General features: G+C 43.5%; 1 protein-coding gene across 1 annotated transcript in view; it reads left to right on the top strand.

Annotated features, from left to right (window-relative positions):
• Positions 1-22,400, top strand: part of AFF3 (ALF transcription elongation factor 3) — a 2,498,221-nt gene that overhangs the window by 1,138,798 nt on the left and 1,337,023 nt on the right. The window contains exon 4 of the mRNA XM_069636694.1: positions 8,184-8,228. Within this exon, the coding sequence (XP_069492795.1) occupies positions 8,184-8,228 (45 nt within the window). The remainder of the gene's footprint in view (positions 1-8,183; positions 8,229-22,400) is intronic.

Raw genomic sequence — 22,400 nt, 5'->3', positions numbered from 1 at the left:
TGCAGGCCCGGACAGGACAAGACAGGCAGCAAAGGCCTTTTGTGTAGGCCTTTGTTTGGGGCCGGCTTCGCCTATCGGCTCGGGTCTGAGGTCATGGTTACCTTGGAGTGCAGCCAGTCCGGGAGCTCTGCATCTGGGGCTTGCTGCAATGCTGGACTGGTCCGGCTCAATTTGGAAGCCGTCGAGACGGTGGTGTCCATGTTGTGACAGAGCGGGTGCTCCAAATCGTCCAGACAATCAGGGGCATTGGATTGTGTGCTGTCCTCTATGGGGGATGGCATGGTGGTAGAGGCGGTCATCGAGGGAAGAACGGTGGCCGGGGCAGTCGTCAGAGGAGGAATGCCCAAGACAGGCATCAAAGGCCTTTTGTGTGAGCCTTTGTTGGGTGATGGCTTCGCCTGCTGGCTCGCGTCTGAGGTCATATTTACCTCAGAGTGCAGCCAGTCAGGGAGCTTGGCATCCAGAGCTTGCTGCAGTGCTAGACTTGTGTGGCTCAATTCAAGAGGCTTTGAGATGGCAGCGGCCATCATGTGATGGAGCGGGTGCTCCGAATTGTCCAGAGGATCAGGGGCACTGGATTGTGTACTGTCCCGATGGGGAATGGCATGGTTGTTGTGGCAGTCATCAAGGCAAGAATGTTAGTCGAGGCAGTCATCTAAGCAGTAATGGCCAAGACAGGCATTGAAGGCTTTTTGTGTGGACCTTTGTTGGGGGCTGGCTGAGCCTGCTGGCTAGGGTCTGAGGTCATATTTATCTCAGAGTGCAGCCAGTCAGGGAGCTCAATGTCTGGGGCTTGCTGCAGTGCTGGACTGGTGCGGCTCAGTTCGAGAGGCGTTGAGATAGCGGTAGCCATCTTGTGACAGAGTGAGTGCTCCAAATCGTCCAGAGGATCAGGGACATTGGATTGTGTACTGTCCTCGATAGGGGATGTCATGGTAATCGAAGCGGTCATCGAGAGAAGAATGGTGGTTGAGGCGGTCGTCAAAGGAGGTATGGCCAAGACAGACATCAAAGGCCTTTTGTGTGGGCCTTTGTTGGGGGCCGACTTCGACTGCCAGCTCAGGTCTGAGGTAATGTTTACCTCGGAGTGCAGCCAATGAGGGAGCTCAGTGTCTGGGGCTTGTTGCATTGCTGGACTGGTGCGGCTTGGTTCAAGAGGCGTTAAGACCGCGGATGGCATCTTGTAACAGAGCGGCTGCTCCGATTTGTCGAGAGGATCAGGGGCACTAGATTATGGGGGACAGCATGGTGGTGTAGACGGTCGTCGGGGGTCGAACAGTGGTCAAGGCGGTCGTCGAAAGAGAAATAGCGAAGACCGACATCAAAGTCCTTTTGTGTGGACCTTTGTTGGTGTTGGCTTCACCTGCCGGCTCGGGTCTGAGGTCATGTTTACCTCGGCGTGCAGCTAGTCAGGGTGCTTGGCGTCCAGCGCTTGTTGCAGTGCTGGACTGATGCGGCTCAGTTCGAGAGGCGTTGAGACGGTAGAGGCCATCTAGTGACAGAGCAGGTGCTCAGAATTGTAAAGAGGACCAGGGACACTGGATTGTGTACTTTCCCTGATGGGTGGCGGTATGGGCGGTCGAGGCGGTCATCGAGGGAAGAACAGTGATCAAGGCGGTCATCGGAGGAGGAATGTCCAAGCTAGGCATCAAAGGCCTTTTGTGTGAGCCTTTGTTGGGGGCCAGCTTCGCCTGCTGGCTCATGTCTGAGGTCATGTTTACCTCAGAGTGCAGCCAGTCATGTAGCTCGGCATCTAGCACTTGTTGCAGTGCTGGACTGGTGCAGCTCCGTTTGAGAGGCGTTGAGACGGCAGAGGCCCCCTTGTGACAGAGAAGGTGCTCAGAATCCTAAAGAGGAGCAGGGACACTGGATTGTGTACTTTCCCTGATGGGGGGTGGCATGGTGGTCAAGGCGGTCATCGAAGGGAAGAACAATAGTCATGGCGGTCCTCGAATGAGGAATGTCCAAGCCAGGCATTAAAGGCCTTTTGTGTGAGCCTTTGCTGGGGGCTGGCTTCACCTGCTGGCTCAGGTCTGGGGTCATGTTTACGTAGGTGTGGAGCCAGTGAGGGAGCTTGGCGTCTGGGGCTTGCTGCAGTGCTGAATTGGTGCGGCTTGATCCGAGAGGCATGGAGATGGTGGCAGGCATCTTGTGAAAGTGCGGGCTCTCTGAATTGTCCAGAGGATCAGGGGCTCTGGATTGTGTACTGTCCCTGATGTGGAATGGCATGGTGGTTGATCTGGTCAGTGGGGGAAGAACGGTGGTTGAGCCGGTCGTCGAATGGGAAATGGCCAAGACAGGCATTAAAGACCTTTTGTGTGGGCCTTTGTTGTGGGCCGGCTTCACCTGTCGGCTCAGGTCTGAGGTCATGTTTACCTCGGAGTGTCATCAGTCAGGTAGCTCAGCGTCCGGGGTTTGCTGCAGTGCATAAGATGCAACACCCCCCTTCTTGGTGATCTAAATTCCACACCCTTCTCTCATTTGACCCCAATCCATGCCCTAAATCTGAGCATGAATTGGAACATAGGGGATTTGCCTGTTTCAACTCTAAAGTGCTGCTGGAGATGCGTGTCCACACTGTGGGCTGATGCTTCAATAGCACTTGTGCATTGAGTGTTGAATCAAGAGCTATCATGCCCCTTCTGTCTTATAGGTATATTGGCCCTCTGGCTCAGTGGACTGATGCACCCACTATTAGCACTGTATTTGATCTCAAGGTCACAGGTTTAAATCCTGGCAGATTCTGAGAGTGATGAAAAAAATAGCATGGTTCTGTTGGATAACAAAACTCATCTGCTGTCTATCTATACAGCCAAGACGCCCCCTTCCCGAACACAGGCTTTAAAAATAGCCTGCTTGTGTTATTTGCGCTTGAAGCCAGTGGCAAATTTCCAGTTTTTACCATGATGTCCCAGTGGAAATTATGTAATGGGCCCCTCCATATCTTGAAAAACTTAGAAATGGCTGTAGATTGCATAGCACTTGAGAAGCCTAACTTTGATTGCTTACCACAGTGGTACTACTTGTTGTGACTGGACCTGCGGTCACACAGGCCAGTCGGTCCATAGCTGGGGCCATCCAGCACACATCTTGACATCATTGTTGTGGGCTGGCTCATGGGCACATGAGCCAGTTTGGGAGGCGGTGGGGGCACCCACCGCGCTTGGTTGCAGGGATCACCCTGATGGGCCGTGATCACACGGACCCGGACAACAGCCTGGGGGCACCCAGGCGAACACACAGGACAGCACTGGCGTTGCCAAACAAGGGCACCAGTGTCTATCAGCAGGGTTGGCCAGTAGGGGCTCTGCTGGTGTAAGTAGGTATAGTTGCCCGGCAGGGGCTCTGCTAACATTGGTGTGAGTTATCATGATATGATATGATATATGATATGATATGATATGATTGGTTAGGGCCTGCATGGCACTGGCAGGAATGACACAGCACACCAGGGTCAGTTAGTCCAAGATTGATGAGCGGGAGGCTGCTCATTCATTTTATTAATTCTGTCACATGGTCACTGACACGTGACATGAACATGAGCCCTGGGAGATACCATGCTCCCAGGAGGGATGACACACCATACTACTGACGGTTTCTCTCTGATTTCCTGTCAAAGATTGCTGTCATATCCACCTTATCTGGGTGTGGGCACTGGCTTTCCGCGAATGTTTTTAATATGCATATAACAAAGCACAGTCTATTTCTTCTTCTTGACATAAATCTCTCCAGCCTTTCATGCTGTATACCACTTTATCAACCACATTTACCTTACAATCTATTCATGTGTCTACTTGTTTTTCACTAGTCACCTCTGTCACTACATTTGAGCGTTATCATGCATCTTTACAAGGAGTAGTTACATTAAAAAGTAGGTTTTATTTAATGAAAAATCCCTCAGTGGTTGCCCTGATCCTGGCTTGAAGTTACCCTATTCAGGGCTGCACGTAGGTTTCTGGGGTGAAGAGTTGGAACAGACCCCCTTGTCATTAAGAGCACCCTTGTCCAGGCCTGGCTTCTTGGCCAGTGGCAGTTTACACTGTAGGCCTTGTGATTTTGTTTTTTTCAATTGTAAGTATGGAGTGAAAGTCAGGACTGGATTAAGGTGATTGCAGTGGCATGGGGCCAGGTAGATCTATGCTGGTGCCGATCCGTATCCTGAAAGTATCACTTGTGCTGCCATAATATGATGACAACCTAAGAAAATACAACTTTTTTGGTGTGGAGAACTTTCAAGTCTCATTGGAAAGTTCAACAATAAAGAAAGGATCTGTGAGGATTTTGTAAAAGAAGCATTGCGCATGCAGGAGTTTTCGGTACTCACCAAGGACTGGGGTATAGTGCCAGAGTGGTGCCATGGCTATCTGTTCTCTGGAGTACTGATGCCCTGGCCATTGGCTCAATGGAATACTTCTTGCACGATCCACTCTATCGTCTTCCCGCCGCACATGCCAATGAGACGTGCCGATTACTGGGTGTTCAGATCCTCGTGGCGGTTAATAATGTTCATGTGGTCACTGGCTTTGATGAGGAGATGTACGAATGGAAGCCACAGCCCCAGTCTAGCGTGAATAGAAGCTGCCTACAGAGGCCTGATTTCATATGGCATGGTAGCCCGAGTAATTATTATCTGGGACGCACGCGCCTCTGCTTCAATGTCAACAGTAATTGCAGGTTCCTGCTTTCTCCGACTCTGATCAGCTCCTGTGATTGGATCTGAAACAAGCTGGGTCAGTGATGTTATGCTGGAGCTGACTTCCTCTGTAAATTGTCTCCCAAGTAAGCTCTGCCTTCATAATGATTGCATATGGTTAAAATCCATATCTCTCGACTGGCCAATCGGTCCTAGCTAACCTTCATCTTATTTGTTTGATTGGCCTCCTGCAGGGGCGTTTCTGGGGGGTGGGCTAAGGGGGCTATAGCCCCCGTCTTTTGGTTGTAGCCCCGATAGAAGCTCAGGATCTACAACCAAAAGGCTAGCTTGCCCCGAGTCCCGACAGTCCCGACATTAGCGTCGTCCCGGATCTTTTCCAGACCTAACAACACCCCTGGCATCCTGTGCAAGCAATGAATGCAGGGCCGGCTTTTTCTACATTTATGAACTGACATTTCTGCTTCTAGGCTCTAACAAAAACGGGTACAGATGTGCCCTGGTAGATGCCCATGTGTGACTCGGTTAGGGCACATATTTACCAATTTTTTCAATTTACGTGCAAGCAAATGGAACACCATTTTTGAGGCCAATTACCTTTTGCTCCCAATGCGCAAAATGATTTTATGGGATCCGGATTTATCCTTTCCAGTCATTGGGCCTCATTGCGAGGTTGCCGTATACCGGCGACCTGTATTCCCGTTACTGGCAATCAGTCCGGCGAATTACTGCCAGATTCTGAGTGCCGGCAAATGTGGTAAATCCCGATTCCATCGAGTGGGGATTTGCCGGTATTATCGTCACCGGTAATACTGGTGCTGGTAATACTGGTCATTTCTGCTGGTGGGTTGGTGGAATTACTTCCAACTCTTGGCTGGAGGTAATTCCGGCCACACCGCTGGCAAACTTGGTCTTTGCCGGTGCAGTAACATGCCGTTAAATGGAATTACCAGCACGTTATTACAACATCGGCAAACTCCTAATGAGGCCCAATGCGTTGACCTACGAAGAAGTGTGGGCTTGTGCGCCTTCACCGAGGATGCCCAGATTCCTCCGAGCCACTTTAAGGATCCCTTGTCTATGCCTTTTCCTTCTACTTCAATCGGCATTGATGGAGTCCCTCCTGCTCTATAGAGCGGATGCTTCTCTTCTCTCCTTTTCATTCTGTAGCCATGAAGGATCGTTTATGGAGGTTCTACTGAAATCATGCTACATGGAGGATGCTGACCAAGCTCCCAGGATCAGCATCCACCCGACAGACCGAGCACCCATATAATGGAGGATCTTATTCCTAATTTGCTATATATCCTCCAGTGTGGCTTCGTCGGGTGGTCACGCAGGATTCCACTGTGAATCCCACTCGTCCCCCTGATATTGAACTTTTCTGTATCCTCTCTTGCCAGTTTCATTCACCTTGTGTTCTTTTGTCAATTTCGGAGTCTGGGCTGGGCTTTTTTTTTTGATCCTCAAAAACATTTCCATTCCCATCACTAGTGGAACGAGAACACACACACAGTAGGACTTAAATCTGCAAAAAAACGATCTTTACTACTCAGTTATGCTGCGCTCCTGGGCATACAGCAGCATAATGCAATCATATACATCAGTTTTGTAAATGATATTGACCTTTTTTGCTCCCTTCGCCTTGACAAATCTCATTAAAATGAGAGCCAGACAGTGCTACCTGATTGTCATCCCACGGTCAGTGGGGTTCCAACAGCAGACGAGCATCGCGGCTTGTGATGCAGATTGCTGTTTTTTGTTTTAATCGGCGGGGAGCAGGTTTGCTCGCCAATGACTGCACTAACACCATTGTGGCAGACAAAGGGCATTCATTAGAAAAGTTAAAGTACAAAAATTACATTTGTACCATACACTTATACAGATGTCTCGTTCCTTTTTTCTGTGATTTTACAAACTAATGTGCAACAGGTGGAGTAACTAGAGGATTCCGTGCCACAGACATGTGTTTATGTCCCAGAGTTTCCATTTAGTGCAGTACAGAAGTGTGGGCCGACATGTGATGCACTCTTTGCTGTGTTAAGGTACAGTGCACCTTCGTGAGCCGCTTCCCACGCCATTTCATCTTTTTACTCCCATTGCTGAGATGTGTAAAAGAAAATGAACTGCAGCTCTCCACTCGCTCCGCAGTGTGGCACTAGATTTAAGTCACACCACTGAAGTGCAAGGTTTTTTTCCACACCCAACTTGTTGCACTGTCTACTGTCCTGCAATGTAGGCGCTCAGCGCATTCGCAAGATGCTGCTAGGCACATAGTTACATAATGTGCTACTATAAAACTTGTATATGCTTCACAAACAGAGCATTGGTGATGTAGAAGACCAGGGACTCCATTTTGAAAAAAGGGAGCAGCCATGAGAGTTGAGTTCAGACCTCTCCATCAGTGCTGTACCTTTTTTATTTTATATTCATCCATCTGCACCTCTTATCCTATATCCATCCCTGCATTTGATATTTTTTTAAATTATGAAGTGCTGCAAAAGTACTTTTCACTTGCCATGTCCCTAAGTCACTGTTCCCAGCCAAGCTTCGTCTTCCATATTATAGCCATCATAAAAATACAACAAGCAATGGCAGTGCCAACAGTTTGGGCTTTTGTGTACAAATGGGGTAGGCATTTGCCAGGCACTGCCATAATGGTACTACCTGGCCATTAATGGTAGCAGCTGCAAAGGTGTATGAGTACTTGATCAAATGATAGACATACCTGATAAATGCCTAACTAATATTTATGCAGATGCCAAAGTTGTTGGGTATGCCAATACTTGTTTTTTAACAGGACTTCAGTGCAAAGTCAGGCATACTGCTTATAAATCAAATGACCATAGGCCCACTTGGTTAAGGCATTTTTATTGCAGCAGTAGTGCATTGCCAGCTCCAAATAAGCCATTAACTCTCAAAAGGCTACTTTGAAATATCATTGTCAGGCACGTACTGTGCAAAGTTTGATGTGACTGCTTGATAAAGCCAGCTCAAAGAGATCCCAGATGGATGTGTTTTGGGTGGAGAGGAGCAGGAAGTGGGTGGACATGGCTAGAGGGATTAGCATGCTCATGGGCAGTCTATGCATGGGTAAATAACCAAACAACACCCACAGTTCTATTTGCCATCTCATATCCCATCTCCATCCTAACTGCATTACAATCCATTGAGGTAATCGTTTTTGTCTCTTTTGTTTTGTTTTTAAATAACCAGGTTTCCGCTCCATGAACCATCTAGTTCACCAAACACAAAATGATATAGAATTAAAGCGGGTACTAATGGACATAACGCCTGCCTCAGTGGGCCTTAACCGTGCAGCACAGCCCTCGTTAATTGACAGCGCTGCGCTTGGACCACTTGACTCTGGCATTATCCCCTCAATGATGCTATTGCATTTAACGGTTGTTGTGAAACTGTCTGTAGTACTTCACTCTGTCCTGCTTTCCAACCCTTGTTTTTTATTGTTTCAGAAAACAGTTGTCACAATAAATGTGAAGATTCGGCTAATTTGTTTTCCTCTTACTTTCAGGAGACTGGGCCAGGAGACAACAGCTGCGTGGAAGAGATTTTGAGGGTAGGAGCATGTTTACATTGAGTAGATGATATGACTGGCTTGTGCAGAAAATGCAAGTGAATGTTGTAACAAGGCAGTACTTAACCTGCTATTTGAAAGTGTACTGCAATACCCGTGCAGTATTCATGTATTTGCCGGAGCAATGTATTTCCTATGGTTTTATTGTGCACTGATAACAGATCATCCTCAGTTAGATGAGTGAATGCGCGGAACTACAGAGCTGACTTAGCTCCATGTCAATAACACTGTAGACCAGTGGGATTCATTTTGAAGTGATCTCTTCAAATTGGTCTGCAATTAGATTTTATTGGACTGCATCTATAATGTGCCAGCACCCTTTTCATTGTCTATTCAGTGCTCTGAGTTAGGAGCAGCAGGAGAAGGCAGTAATGAAAAACCTTTTGAAAAGGTGTGTAAGGAAGTGACTCAAAGATTCCAATGCGAAAGAATGACTTCCATGAAGAAATTAATGTATTTTGTCAGAAAAGCAAGTTTTATTGCATGCTAATGATATGGAGGGGCTAGTCATTTCCTTGGAGCTTACAACTAATCCTATTATCTCCGAATGACAACAAGGCTTCCGTTTATATACACAGTCAGATCATTTACATGATCACAAATATTTTGTTACAAAGTCATCCCCTAAACCCCATTGACTAACTCTATTACAAAGTAATGTATCCCCCTAGCTCTAAAACTCCCTTGCATACATTCACAGAGTACAACTCCTTTGACATGTGATCTTCTTTCATAGCCAGTTATGGCGTACTGCACATAACACATTTATCATTCATGAATAACTCAAATAACTCCGTTTTTTATTCAGACCATGTGACAGAAACCCATTAACCCAGATGGTGATTGTACAAGGCTTTCCATAAACCTTTCAAGGCAAGGGGAGGGAGAGAAATAAATAAGCACTCCTTTGAAGCAGCAGTAAATCCTTCCATATATTCCAGTAAACCATACTATTTTCCCTGCATTCCTAAACATAATCCTATTTGTGACTGCCATCACAAGTCATATAGCCTTTGGCATCCATTATACTTATTTCGCCAAAAGCCCATAAGCCATCAGCTCTCAATGTAGCCAACCATGTAACCGGACCTTTCCGGTTATCAAAAAACAAGCCTTCATGCTCCCAGGGAAATTTAACTTTTCTTCTAAGAACCCAATCCAGCCATAGAAATGGAACAAGTGGTTTTCCATTCCATTCTCACCTTCAGCCCTTTGCGATGCTATTCCAACTGCCTATATGCAGTTCGCTTCCTACCCCCTTCCATGACCTAGGTCATCCAGCTCTCCAAACCAGGCAGCAACCCATTTCTGTGAATCCAGGGACTCTAAGGCCTACTAAAACTCCAAGTAGGTGAAACCTGCATTCTGTGATGTCTCCATGTACCCACAGTGAACCCATATTTCACAGTGCCCTAAATGTGTCTGCAATCTAAACCATTGTTGAATTCCTACATTTTAGTTTCCCCTTCAATGCATGCATAAAGCTCACCACTACATACTTCTCAGCGCTACAAACTGTACATTGCACAGTACATTGTATTGATGCAGCTGCTATTCATATTGCTTCCTACTGTGACTCTAAAATGTATCCACTAAAACACAAAGTAACACTCATTTCAATTCTTCTAACTACATTGAACACATATTTAATTGCAACATTGCATCTAACTAGCCGCACCATGGCCTAGAACAATTTACGTAGTGTGAACCTCTTTCCCATGTTAGGACCTAAAACGTCTACCCCAACAGGTGACAGGATGTGACTGACCAACCAGACTGTTCCAAAGAAAAAGTGAAGTGTTTGTCAAGAAATTTCAAAACAACCATACACTTGCAAAAAAACACAGAAGCAAAATATCAATGAATACAGGTCTGTCTAATCATGGGGGCTCTAAACACATGCCTAGTGTGCCAGATGTTTCATCTGGTCCTGTCTTTCTTGGATGGCCAGGATGACCCACGTTCTTATTTAAATAGATGCCAGAGGATGGAATGTTTAAATGATGAGATTTTTCGGATCAGTAAGGACTTTTAGGACAATGAAAGTCTTTCTTTGATGGCTAAAGCTGTTCTTAGTTGATTAAAGTCTTTCTAAGATTATGAAGGTGTTTCTACAGTGACAAAGGTCAATATAAGACCATAGAGCTCTATCTAAAATGAAAATGGCCTTTCTAAGATGGTAACAGTCTTTTTACAATGTCTGTGTTTGTTCTCAGCAGACCTGTCTTTTTAAATTCAGTAGGGCCCTTCTAAAATGAGCACCATCTTTTCAAATGGTTTTATTTGTTCTAAGATGAACACAATATTTCCCCAACGACCCTGCTCTTTCTCAGATGGCCACAGTCGTTCTAAAGTGATTGAGACCCCACTCTCTAGGATAACTAAAGTCTTTCTCAAGTGGTCCACCAACCATGAAGATGGTAATTCTAAAATGAAGATGACTAAAGTATTTCTAAAAGGACCATGTCCCTTCTAAATTAATGAAGATTTTATTAAAATATCATGGACTTTCAGAAGAAAAGAAGCATCTTTCATATTCATTTACTCAGTCAAGCCATCCTTGCTGAAGAGTTTGTATCATCAGAACAAAGGCACAGCATGAAAGTGCAAACATGCCAATTTTAACTGAAGTAGATCTTTTAAAAATCTCACCTTTCTTTATTTTCATGGTCTTTCAGAGACTGTAAGCGTATTATATTTGAACAATTGCCAATACTAAATCAGAGACTCACTGAGCTTCCTGCTTCACGGGTTGGCAATCAATGCGGCAGCGCACTTAATTATTACCACCCACAGAATGGGTTTACTGCTTGCGCTCAATACACCCAGTGGTAATTACTGCTGATGGTAAAGATAGCAGTGGCAGAACACTCATACTGACATCATGTTTTGCAGCTAAATACAGTGTTGCTGGGGCAAAAATAGACTGCATGGTAAAGATTTAAAACAGACTGTAAACAAATAACTTCTATATTACAACACATATACATTGCTGCAGTAGGGATAGTTTGCAAGTGCAACAGGCAATACAATAAAATAAAACACACATGTAAATCAATGGTCTGAATTGATTGCAGAACATTCATGATCCAAGTTTGGAGGCTAGCTTGAAGTTTCTTCTCAGCTTCCAAACCCTGTATAAATATTTAGCTACAGCGTACGTCGTTGCTTCAGTGCATGTTTCTTTACATAATGAGTACGCTTCCAAGAGAGTTTGCATTCCAAAAAGTTAAAATATTGGTTTTAAGTATGCTCTTGTAAATCTGCTATACCCTGCACTCCTTTTGATCTTAGGTTACCCATCGGTCAAAATAACAAAGGGTTGATATGATGCAAGCAATGCAAAAGGGAGTCAAGGCCTCATTTTGTTGCACACACAATGAAAAGAATTTAAAGGCACTAAAGATTTAAAGGTACAAAAACACATACTAGTAATTCGACTAACAGGTAGATCATTAAGGTCATATAGAGGGATATGGACTCAGAGTCCTTTGGTACCACATCTTGCCCAAAAGATCCCCCTTTTTTTGATTAGATATGAATTCAGAACAATAAGATCTGAGTTTATGCACTCAACTATGAGACAGTTTTTCCGCATGTATAGTCACTACCATAACGTACACTCTCTTTAGACTTAACATTAAACTATGGACATCTAATTAACATAGGCATAAGAAGAACCACATACACATTATTTCTAGTAATTTCCTTAAGGATAAGATTGTGCACTCAATTGAGACAGAAAAAAAAATCACAAGAAAATTGCGTGACAGAAATCATAATGCATACATTAATAGAGAAGAATGTGCATTCTTCAGAGACAGCCTCAGGACATAACATGTATATAGTTTGTATTATGATGATCTACTATTTATATGTCTAAATATAAAGAGATGTAACAAAGAAAAAAGAGTGATAATAGCATCACGAACGATGGACAGATAGATAACTTCACGACAAGTACCAAATACATAGGTTCCCATGCATAGGGAGAAATCAGAATTACTTATGTTTAGAGTTCTAATTCTTCACCAAAATCTAATGCAAATGCTTGGTAACTTTCAATGATGTACTATTGTTCCCATGTGAGACATCTGGACATTGACTCAAGGAGATTAGGATCGTATCAGGCGATATTCGTCCTTTTTCAGAGATTTCCATTCCTTGTTTAGAGATAACCAGTAAATATACTAGTATAACTGGTTCAGAATCAATAAAGATGCATATAGTTGCAACCAAACAACTCTCTGTAACGGAATACCATGAATATGGTCAAGATATCCATATTAAAGAAGAATTTATTGTGGGTACCCTGACAGACAGAGGGGGCACTTAAGAAAGGGCATAAATGATGAGTCATTGTTTAGAAGCTTAACTTGCAAAAATGGTAATACTACCATGCATAGAGCAAAATCGAAATCTTCATAAAAATCGAATATAAATACTTGGCAACTTTCCATAATGTGCTTTTGTTCACATGTAAAACATTTGGACGTTGTCGAACGGAGAATAGGATGGTATCAGGAGATATTTTTCCTTTTCCTTTTTCCTTTTTTTAGAGATAACCAGTAATTTACAAATATACAACTGAGATGAAAACCATGAACATGAGAAGAACTTCCATATTCAAAAAGTACATATTGCAGAAAACTCAGAAAACTAATAAATGAGGCACTTGAGAATTGGCATACAATGACGAGTCATTGTTGACATGTGTGATGTCACTCATGCATTACGTGATGATGTCACACATGCATGATGATGAGGCCTTAAATAGAGGCCATCTTTAGTGGTACAGTGTTTTACACACCAAGGACAACGTGATTGTGGTCGTAAGAGGATTACAAACATTGCAGGTAAATATACAACTGAATAATAGTAGGTACTATACAGATCCTAAGATCCAGCAAGAAAGCTCTTTAAGTTACAGAGTGGGGACCGGTTACACAAATGTATTTCCTTTTTCATAAAGATTAGGCAACTGAGTAGCACTTTCCTGACACTTCAGGCTCACCGACTAATAAGATGTAGGGTGAGCACATAACCTTCTTTTATCAATTTTGTCAATTCCTTCATCGACTAAATCATACTTCATGGACACTATTGACTAAAACTATATTTCTGTTGTCATAGACAGAGAATCACTACACAAGAAGGGCACCGCAGAGGAATCCCGGTGTGCAATTCTCATTAAATAGCTTAACAGCTATCGATTCCAAAGCAGCCACTCCAAGATTAGGAGGTAAAAGACCATTTAAAAAAAAAGAAATACTGAAAAGTATTCGAGTAATTTAAAATTGAACAATAATTAAATGAACATGGTTTTTGAGAATCTATTTGCCATTTATAGTAGGTTGTCTACCACCAAATGTATTTCCATTGCAACTAGGAATAAGTTACGTCAAACAAAGAAAAGGATACTGATCCATTGTTCTAGATCATTGCAACACTGAATATACTCATAACTAACCTGGATGATAGAAGCAAAATATATGGTATGATAATTACAAGATATATGTTATGGTGTAAATATGAAATAGAATCATGATTTTGTGTCAGTATGAAAACAAACATGAAAAAAATGTAATGAATTGAAATACTTTGACTAAGATCGTACTATTTGACTTTTTGTAGATACAAATTTTGTGAGGTAAAAAGCCCCCGAAGAAGAGAACAGACCTCGAAACACGTTGGGCAAAAAAAGAATAAAAAGCTTGAAATGAAGAATTGAATTTGTGATTATTAGAACAATCTGTTTATTTCCAAAGAATACACATAGAAAATGTTGCACTAATCCTTTAAATTTGAGTGAAAAGGACGAAAAACTACCCAATGACAGGGTTTGTTTTTTGTTTTCAATAAATGTTTGGCTTTTTTCCGAGCCATAGAAAGTGCGCAGGGGACGCGAGTTCCCTAAAACTGGGAATTATTTTGTTTAAGTATACCCTTCTCAGGTTCAAGTATTGCGGGCCGAGCAAAAGGAAATGCTGTACCGTTTCCCGGGCCGCCTTGCAATGAGCACTTGCCTAGGCGCTTTGTATCCCATTTGTTCATATTATAGGCTGATGGCAGAATTTCAAAGCGTAACTTTATGAATAGTGTGCGCTTCATTTTAGGTCGCAGTAGATCCAAGCAGGACTCATAGCCCGGTGATCATTTGTTTTCCCAGTATGCCAATAAAAAGGATGACTGTAAGATTGTTGTTCTCGTGTCTTCCTTGTATTTGATATACAATAAATGGGTTAGTTCCCTTTTGCGGTTGGATATTTACACTGGTAGGTATTTCTCTCTTAGATGATTTCTAATGTTACTTCATATGTAATGGGGAACCAATTACCCCAGGCAATATTTGAACTGCTCATTCCATATTTAGGGCTCAGATTACTAAAATAACGTTACCTCCAGCTTTGCAAATTCCAACAGTGATTATTTGATAGCACAGCAACTAGAACTATGAAAAGTCACACGAGGTCCTCTCACCAACTGACATGCTATATTCGTAGAAGCACAACGAGGACATGCCCTTTCCACTTAATAATATGCCTCTAAAAAGTTTGGTGGGTAATATCGCAGCTTCTCTTTAATACGGTTCAACCTCGGTTCAACCTTCAACAGAGAGATGACAGCCATTTTGAATTTTTTTCCTGCGGGCGGTTAGTTCAGCGGCTGCTATTATCACGTACTGTGGAACGGGATGCCAGTGTGTCCAATCAGATTGCCACAAATGGTTTCTTTTTTAGATTTAAAAGCCATGAACCTTTCCAACCCCAAATTTTGAAATGTGTTAGCATAGACTTCAACTTGTTCTGTGTCAGGTGTGACACGTTCAAGGAGTTCTAACTTTAAGTGTCGTTACGTTGTATTTTGGTAGCTGTAATGTTACACTGTCCAGTACAAGGGCAGGAATACAAACTGTAGGGAGCAAAGAAAAAGCTACCTTGATAGATCTCGCCTGACAGGGCCATCATTCATGGAGCGGGGAATGTTTATGTGTGGGTAAGCCATTTTCAGGGGCGTTCGTATAGAACACAGGTGCAATGCTCAGCTGTCTTATGGAGGAATGGTGTGCCATATATGGCTCAGTAAGTGGCTTCATTTCTTCGAGTCATAGATTTAAAATGGCTGCCCTCCATGCGAGGCCTGCGATAAAATGGTCACAGATGCCTCTTTGCGGTTTATGATGTTGATTTGCTGGAGACGCTATATAACAAAGCACATATTATCAGTCGTGTAAGTCACAAGCTGTATCAAACCTCACGAAGAGCCAGGCCGTCACCAAACGTGAAACACAAATGGAACAAGGGAAAAAACAGGAGACAGGCCTTCTCGTGTTAGATATCAGCGGACACCAGTTGTAACTTGAAAAGCCCCTACTCGAAGTGAGCGGGAGCGGTTGAGAGCCGTGCTCCTCTACTTTTTTTAATTACGTTTTACTGCTCCTATAATTTTATTTTAAAAATAAACTGTTCCGGTAACAGTGTAGGAAGAAGTTGAAACTTGCACTTCAGTGCACTGCACTGAACGTTCCCTTAGACAGCAGATGCATGTGTTTGGGGCTTTGTATTGCACGTGTGAGGTGGCGTGGTGATGAGGTTTGTGGGAGTGGGTGCAGGCTAGCAGAGAACATAGTTCCACTACTTCTTTTCGTACACTTCGACCACTGCCCTACTCCCGTTCATTTCACGAGGAAATGAAGACCCCACTCTTTTGGTCAACACCTAACGGGCAACTCCTGTGTCCACTCCCCCTGACAGCTGCCTTTACCTCTCCCCTTTTTCAACCCACATATTAGTGATGGGGTTCGGCTCCCCCTTGTCCCTCTGGCCCCTGTCCCTCCGTGTCCTTCACAGCTAGGCCTGTGCAATATAAATCAGAAAAACAATCCTTCTTACATGCAGACGCAGAAGGATGACCGCAGTTAGCAAAGGTTTCTGAGTAGCAGGGATATGAGTGAGATATGTCTGTTTGTCTTGATGGTTAATGGCCGCACATTGGAGCTGCTACGCCGCTGTGTTTTATTTTAAAGCAAAACGTGTCTTCAGCTAAAATGCCTTTTCCCCTCAGACTTCCCTGGACCATTCTAGATTAATTTTCTCAGGTTACCAACTGGCTAATTTGCATTCCCAGAAACAGCGCAATTCGTGCCTTGCTCTGGGCACAACACCAAGTTAGAAAATGGCAGATGGCACAACAACCCCGAGCACAGAGAAAGACAACCTTTCAGATTCAAAATACTCCCTTTAAGGCTGTTGATAACTAAACAGAGAAATGTGTGGCTGAATTACATGTTCATACAAAACAGATTTGTCTTTTCTTTAGGGGAAGGAATGCAGCGTTCCGTCTAACGGCCTCTCTGCTGGCTGCGTTTATTAACGGCCGTAGCGGGTTGCTGGTGCGTCAATGCTTGGCGGTTCGGCGAAGGCCTTCTGAGGCCAGATCGCCCGGTGTAAAGAACCACAAGCAAACATCCAGTTCACCTTGTCAGTTTCAGAACGCGCAGCAGTAAATCCACCGTCACACATGTTATGTTTACTGCAGTTCTCAATGTGAGCCTTTTATCCTTGAGACAAAGACAGAGGCTAGGCCAGCCATGTTCCCGCCTCTCAGTGCCAGCGAACAAGCAAACGTTTAAATCACAGCTCCTTCACGGACACAAGCCAATGTGCTCTTAATGATGAGGGGTACTTTGTTCTCAATGAAGTGGGGAATATTATTAACAAGTCACATGCGTTCCAAAATAAGATAGGTTTACACGTGCATTTATGTTATAGACAGGGGTGGACTGGGAAACAAAAGAGGCCCTGGAAAGAATGTTCAAAGTGGCCCCTTATTACACATTTTCAGCAACCCCAACTCTTTTCCTGTGGGGAGAATTTGGAAATGCAACACAAAGCAGGCCCAGAGTGTCGGGCCCTACTGGGAAATCTCCAGAGTTCCCTATAGACCAGACCAGCCCTATATACACGGAACATGTAAGCACGAAATAACAATCGTCTGATCCGCTGTGCTAATAAGCACGTCTACCTGTACACCATCCAATCAAAATAGAGTGTTCGAGGGACCCCAACATGATATGCAGCACCCAACAACGCCTCTACTAAAATAAGAGTGGGATCAACAGGAGCAAAAACATGGACCGTCCAGAGAAATGTACAGTAGCGCCTCCTCTAAAACCGTGGAATTTAGCCAATTAGTTGCTTTGTAATCTGAGTGAGCTAGTGATCCATCCGATTAATACACACTGTGACACAGGGAGTTGTGTGCACATAAAAGTAGAATAAGCAGAGTTGTTAGATGGTGTCACTTCTTGCATTTGGTTCCTTCTTGAGTTTCCTTCAGATGCAAAGCCCCTCTCCCATTGTAATTGGGCATGGTGGGAGTGAGGCCATCTTCAACCTTCGCAGCTGTGGCTTAGGGCTTCCCAGTGTCTTTGGGCTGGGGCTTTCTTAAGGCCTCATTCTGACTCCGCTGGAAAATCTCCAGGAAATAGCCTGCCATTGCAGAATCCAGTGACTGGGCTATTCTTTGCAGATTCCCCTCAGGATCTGCACCCCGGGGATCCTAGTACTAGACTGGGTGCATGCACGCAGTAGCACTTAGGGGATTTAAGTGGCTCTTTCCTGGGGTAAATGCGTGCGTTCTGAGCACCCCACGGCTTTGCGATCCTGTCACTAAAGTACCCCAAGCTTTCGATGGAATCCAGCAAGAGTTTGCGGTGTGAAGAAGAGTCCTGAAGTTTGGGGAAAGCATCAGTGGAAAAACATCAGCTTTCCGATGCACCGTCGTCTGATCATCAGCAAGTTAAATATCAAGCAGTTGCCAATGACAGGAGGTGGGCAGACATATGTTGCATGAAAAAACAAGTCCTCTTTGTATAACCTAATTGCACTCAGATATCACCTTCCACTGTCCTCAGTAAAATGTCTCTGATGTCCCATGCCACCATACTGGTTCCAAAGTCATCCACCCACCTGGAGGCCACAGCATAAACTGACCACGATGCCCACAAGGGTCAGACTTGATCCTGCAGTCCCAAAAACCCTGCCACGTGTGACACTAAGACAGGACAGGAGGTCACCATTACCTTGCAAAATCGACTTTCAATGTGAAATAAACATGTTTTAAATTATCTGGATGAAGGAAGGCAACTCTTATTAAATCAGTTGTGAATCTTTTTTGTGTGGATTTTTTTTAATGATTTTTGCCTGATGTAGTAGCAGAATTCAGCAATTTATTTATTTGAACTTTTATAACACGCCACATGCCCAAGGGCCTCAGGGCGCAAATAGAACAAACAAGGGCAAACACATAAGGAGGACAGGTTAGCCGGGGGAGTCCATGGGGGAGCTCAGTCGAGAGGGAGGTTGAATAGGTGAGTCTTCAGCCTCTTCTTGAACTCATTTACTGTTTCAACTGTTCTGAAAGCAATAGGGAGAACATTCCAGGCCATCGGCGCTTGCACATCAAAACGGGATTCACCCGACTTCACCAGCCTAAACCTACGCTGTACAAGTCTGGATTGGTCATTGTATCTAAGACTGCGAAGTGGTACATATGCCTTTAGGCATCCGAGAGGTACTTTGGAGCTGCATTGCTCAGACACTTATGGGTAAGCGTAAGAATCTTATGTGTAATGCAGTGTTTCATGGGCAGCCAGTGCAGATCCCGCCTAGAAGGTGTTATGTGGTTGCGTTTGGATAAGCCTGAAATAGCACGTAATGCTCTATTCTGTACTACCTTCAATACAGCTAGATTAGACTGGGAACAGCCACTCAGGGGGGCTGTTGCAATAGTCCAGTCAGGAGTATACCATAGCAGAGGCCAGAACGGACACATTATTATGTGAAATATTATGAAGCAGCTTGTTGATCAGACCACAAGAAGACCGAATCTGTGAGACGTGCTGGTTCATGGTCAATTCAGCATCCAATATAACACCAAGGGTCTTCACCTTCTTAGCCACTGGGATGATGATGTAGGAGATGCTAAAGCTGTTGTACTCAGATTGCAAGGTTTTGAGTTTAGAGGCAGAGGCCACAATCAATAATTCTGGTTTTTTGGTGTTAAGAGCCATGAAATTGGCTGCCATCCAGTCAAGGATTGCAGAATAAATGGTATTGAGATTCAGTGAGTCCGGTGAAAACAGGCCAGAAAGCTCCATGACGACCTGGGTGTCTTCAGCATAGTTGGTATGAATGCTGTCTCGAAGTCTCAGGAAGGGAATAATATACACCTTAAACCATGAGGGCGAGATACATGATCCCTGCGGGACCCCACATATAATGATTATTTATGTCGAACAGTCATTGTCAGTAGCACCTCTGGCATTGCAAGGGCCAAGAAAAGAGGCAACCCACTGTGTTGGTAGACTCGAGCAGCCAACTGTGGATTCCAACCTGTCCACCAATAAAGCAATGAAATTAAGATACAGGTAACGTTTGCTGTCTTTTGGTACTATGAATATACTATTACAATAGCATTGCAAAAGTATGTTTTCAATGCTAATTTGTACTACGTGGGATGGGGCAATGTATTTTGTACCTCAACATCTATGCCGCCGTACTTGAGGTACAGCTCAGCTGCAAATCTTGCTTTTGCAGTGACAAGATAAATTCATATTTTTGATGCTAATTTACAGGCTCTGAACCTTTTATGGCACAACGCCGAACAACAAGAACATCTGTGGTCTGGTTCAATGAAATCACCAAACATTTTGGCAATTCATCCCTTACGCATCCATGCAAAAGCAAGAAGCAAAGAATTACTAACATGGATGGGGTGGGAGAGTTTTTATACAAATATCCCCAACTGCCTTGCAAAGCTCTGCCAAGGAAAAAGGGGCTCCCTTATTAAAAAAACACCCACCTGATACGGACTAGAAATTGTATTTACCTAAGTCCAGCATTGGACAGTTGAACTTTGTATGTTGTTTTATGCCCTCACCCATGAACAATTCCCATTTAATTGGAATGTAATAATTTTACTTGAATTAATACAAAGGGAAGGAGAATGTAGTTATGCAAACCTAGGCCTTTTGTCCTTTTTGAGATTAAATGTGTAACTTTGTATCAAATCCTGATTCTAAAAATTTAGGTTTGGTTGATCGGTACTATTCTTATTAGATGGACACAGCTATTGTACCACGTTTAAACTACTGGATTTAATTTCATCATTCAGAATGAGAATGTCCTTTTTTTGGGAACTTCCTTTAGAGTATATATCAAAATAATGAATTTCAAAGTCATGTTTTCAGAGTGAATTTTCAGTACTTCACCTCACATACTGATAAAATCAACAGTTAAACACTCAGCCCTGCATAAAGTATAGCACATTCTATGTATCCATGTTAAAGACAAAATAAAACAGCAGCTTATTAATACCCTCAAAGTATTTATGACAATATCGCCTTCCATCACTCATTAGTATGCATGCATCAAAACCCCAAGCTGTTATACCTGATAACACAAAACATGTAAACAAATGAAAATAAATTCTAATGAAGAGCTATAGGTTGAAAGGTTGTTCTTCAGATATAATATAGCTTGTGGGATGCACACTCAAAAATAAATAAGTCACTGTATACAAATGTCCAAGACCTTTAAGACAAATGAGTAATGAGTATCCCATATGTTAATCATTTCATTTAGTCATTTGTATAGCACTTTTCACCAATGGTATTTATTTTATTTTATTTATTTTATATGTTTGTAATGCGTTGAAAGCCCGCAGGCATCAGGGCGCAGAGAGACATAGTCATGTTAAGCTGTAATTCGCAGAACAGAAGATAGTAGGGAGCATTATTTAAAGAGATGGGTCTTAAGGTTTTTTCTGAAAGTGAGCAAATTTGGCTCTACTCTCAGCGAGACTGGGAGGTTGTTCCACTGCTGAGCAGCACGAATCGGAAAGGATTTTCCAGCACCAGTCGTTCGGAATGCCTGGGTTATCTGTAGCTTGCCTTGTGTTTGGGATCTTAGAGCCCTGTAAATTTGGCTCTAAGATAGGATGGAGCCACTCCATATAAACACCTGTGAACCAGGGTCATAGATTTAAAAGGGATTCTATCCTCTACTCTGAGCCAATGGAGGATCTTCTGGCCTCTGTCACATGGCTTCTTCTATTGAGCATTTTTATGATCCGGACTGCGTTATTCTCCATTATCTGGCATTAGTTTATGCACTCCTTGGATGCTCCCGGAGCAATGAGTTGCTGTAGTCAAGACGAGCCAGTATAATGGCCCTGGCAATTGTGGCTGTGTTTTCTTCTGTTAGTAAAGGGCGTATGGCTCTCAGTAGCCTGATATAATATGCATTATTTTTATGGAGATAATTGGCTTGGGATTCAGATCCCAGGGACGCCTCCAGCATCATCCCAAGTGTTTTCACATGGGCGACCCCCTTGATACTTGAGTCTTTGATAGTGAATTCTTCAAACTCTTTACCAAGTTTTCCCCTTGCTTGACTGGACCCGAAAATCATGAGTTCGGTTTTTTTACTATTCAAACACATCCAGTTGTCTTCCAGCCATCTGTCTATCAGGCTGTATATGGTTTTACTCTTTTCCTTGTCTATTTGATAGTCTCCTTCCAATTCTATCACAAGCTGTGTAGCATCGGCGTAGTTGGTAAAGTGAACCCTGATGGATTCTAACAATACACATAGATATTTCATGAAAAGATTGAAGAGGAGAGGAAAGATGCTGGCTCCCTGCGGTACACCTGCACTTATAGGAGAGGAAGTGGAGAACGTCGCTTCCCAATGAATTCTGCCTACACGGTCTGAGAGAAAAGATGTTAGCCATGCCAAGGCTGCTTTAGAGCACCCCGCTGTTTTCTCCAAGACTTGCTGTAAAAGTGTGTGGTCGATGAGGTCAAAGGCCGCACTTAAATCTAAAAGCATTAGGATCCCTGTTTTGCCCTTATCTATTATGGAAAGCATACATGTTTGGAGATCTCGCATGGCAGTTTCCGTGCTGTGAGCTGCACGAAAACCTGACTGTTGCTCATGCAGAATGTTGTTGGCTTCCACATGTGCCTGTAATTGTCCTGGGGAAATGTTATCCATGATTTTCATTACAAAGTTGGTATTAGTAATAGGGCGCATGTTAGTGGGATCTTTAGGATCCAAACCTGGTTTTTTTAACAACGGTGTGATGGTC

The sequence above is a fragment of the Ambystoma mexicanum genome, chromosome 7p (genome assembly GCF_040938575.1).
Source record: "Ambystoma mexicanum isolate Mex_15411 chromosome 7p, UKY_AmexF1_1, whole genome shotgun sequence".
NCBI classification, from domain to species: Eukaryota; Metazoa; Chordata; class Amphibia; order Caudata; family Ambystomatidae; genus Ambystoma; species Ambystoma mexicanum.
This window is presented reverse-complemented; position numbering and strand designations above follow the sequence as displayed.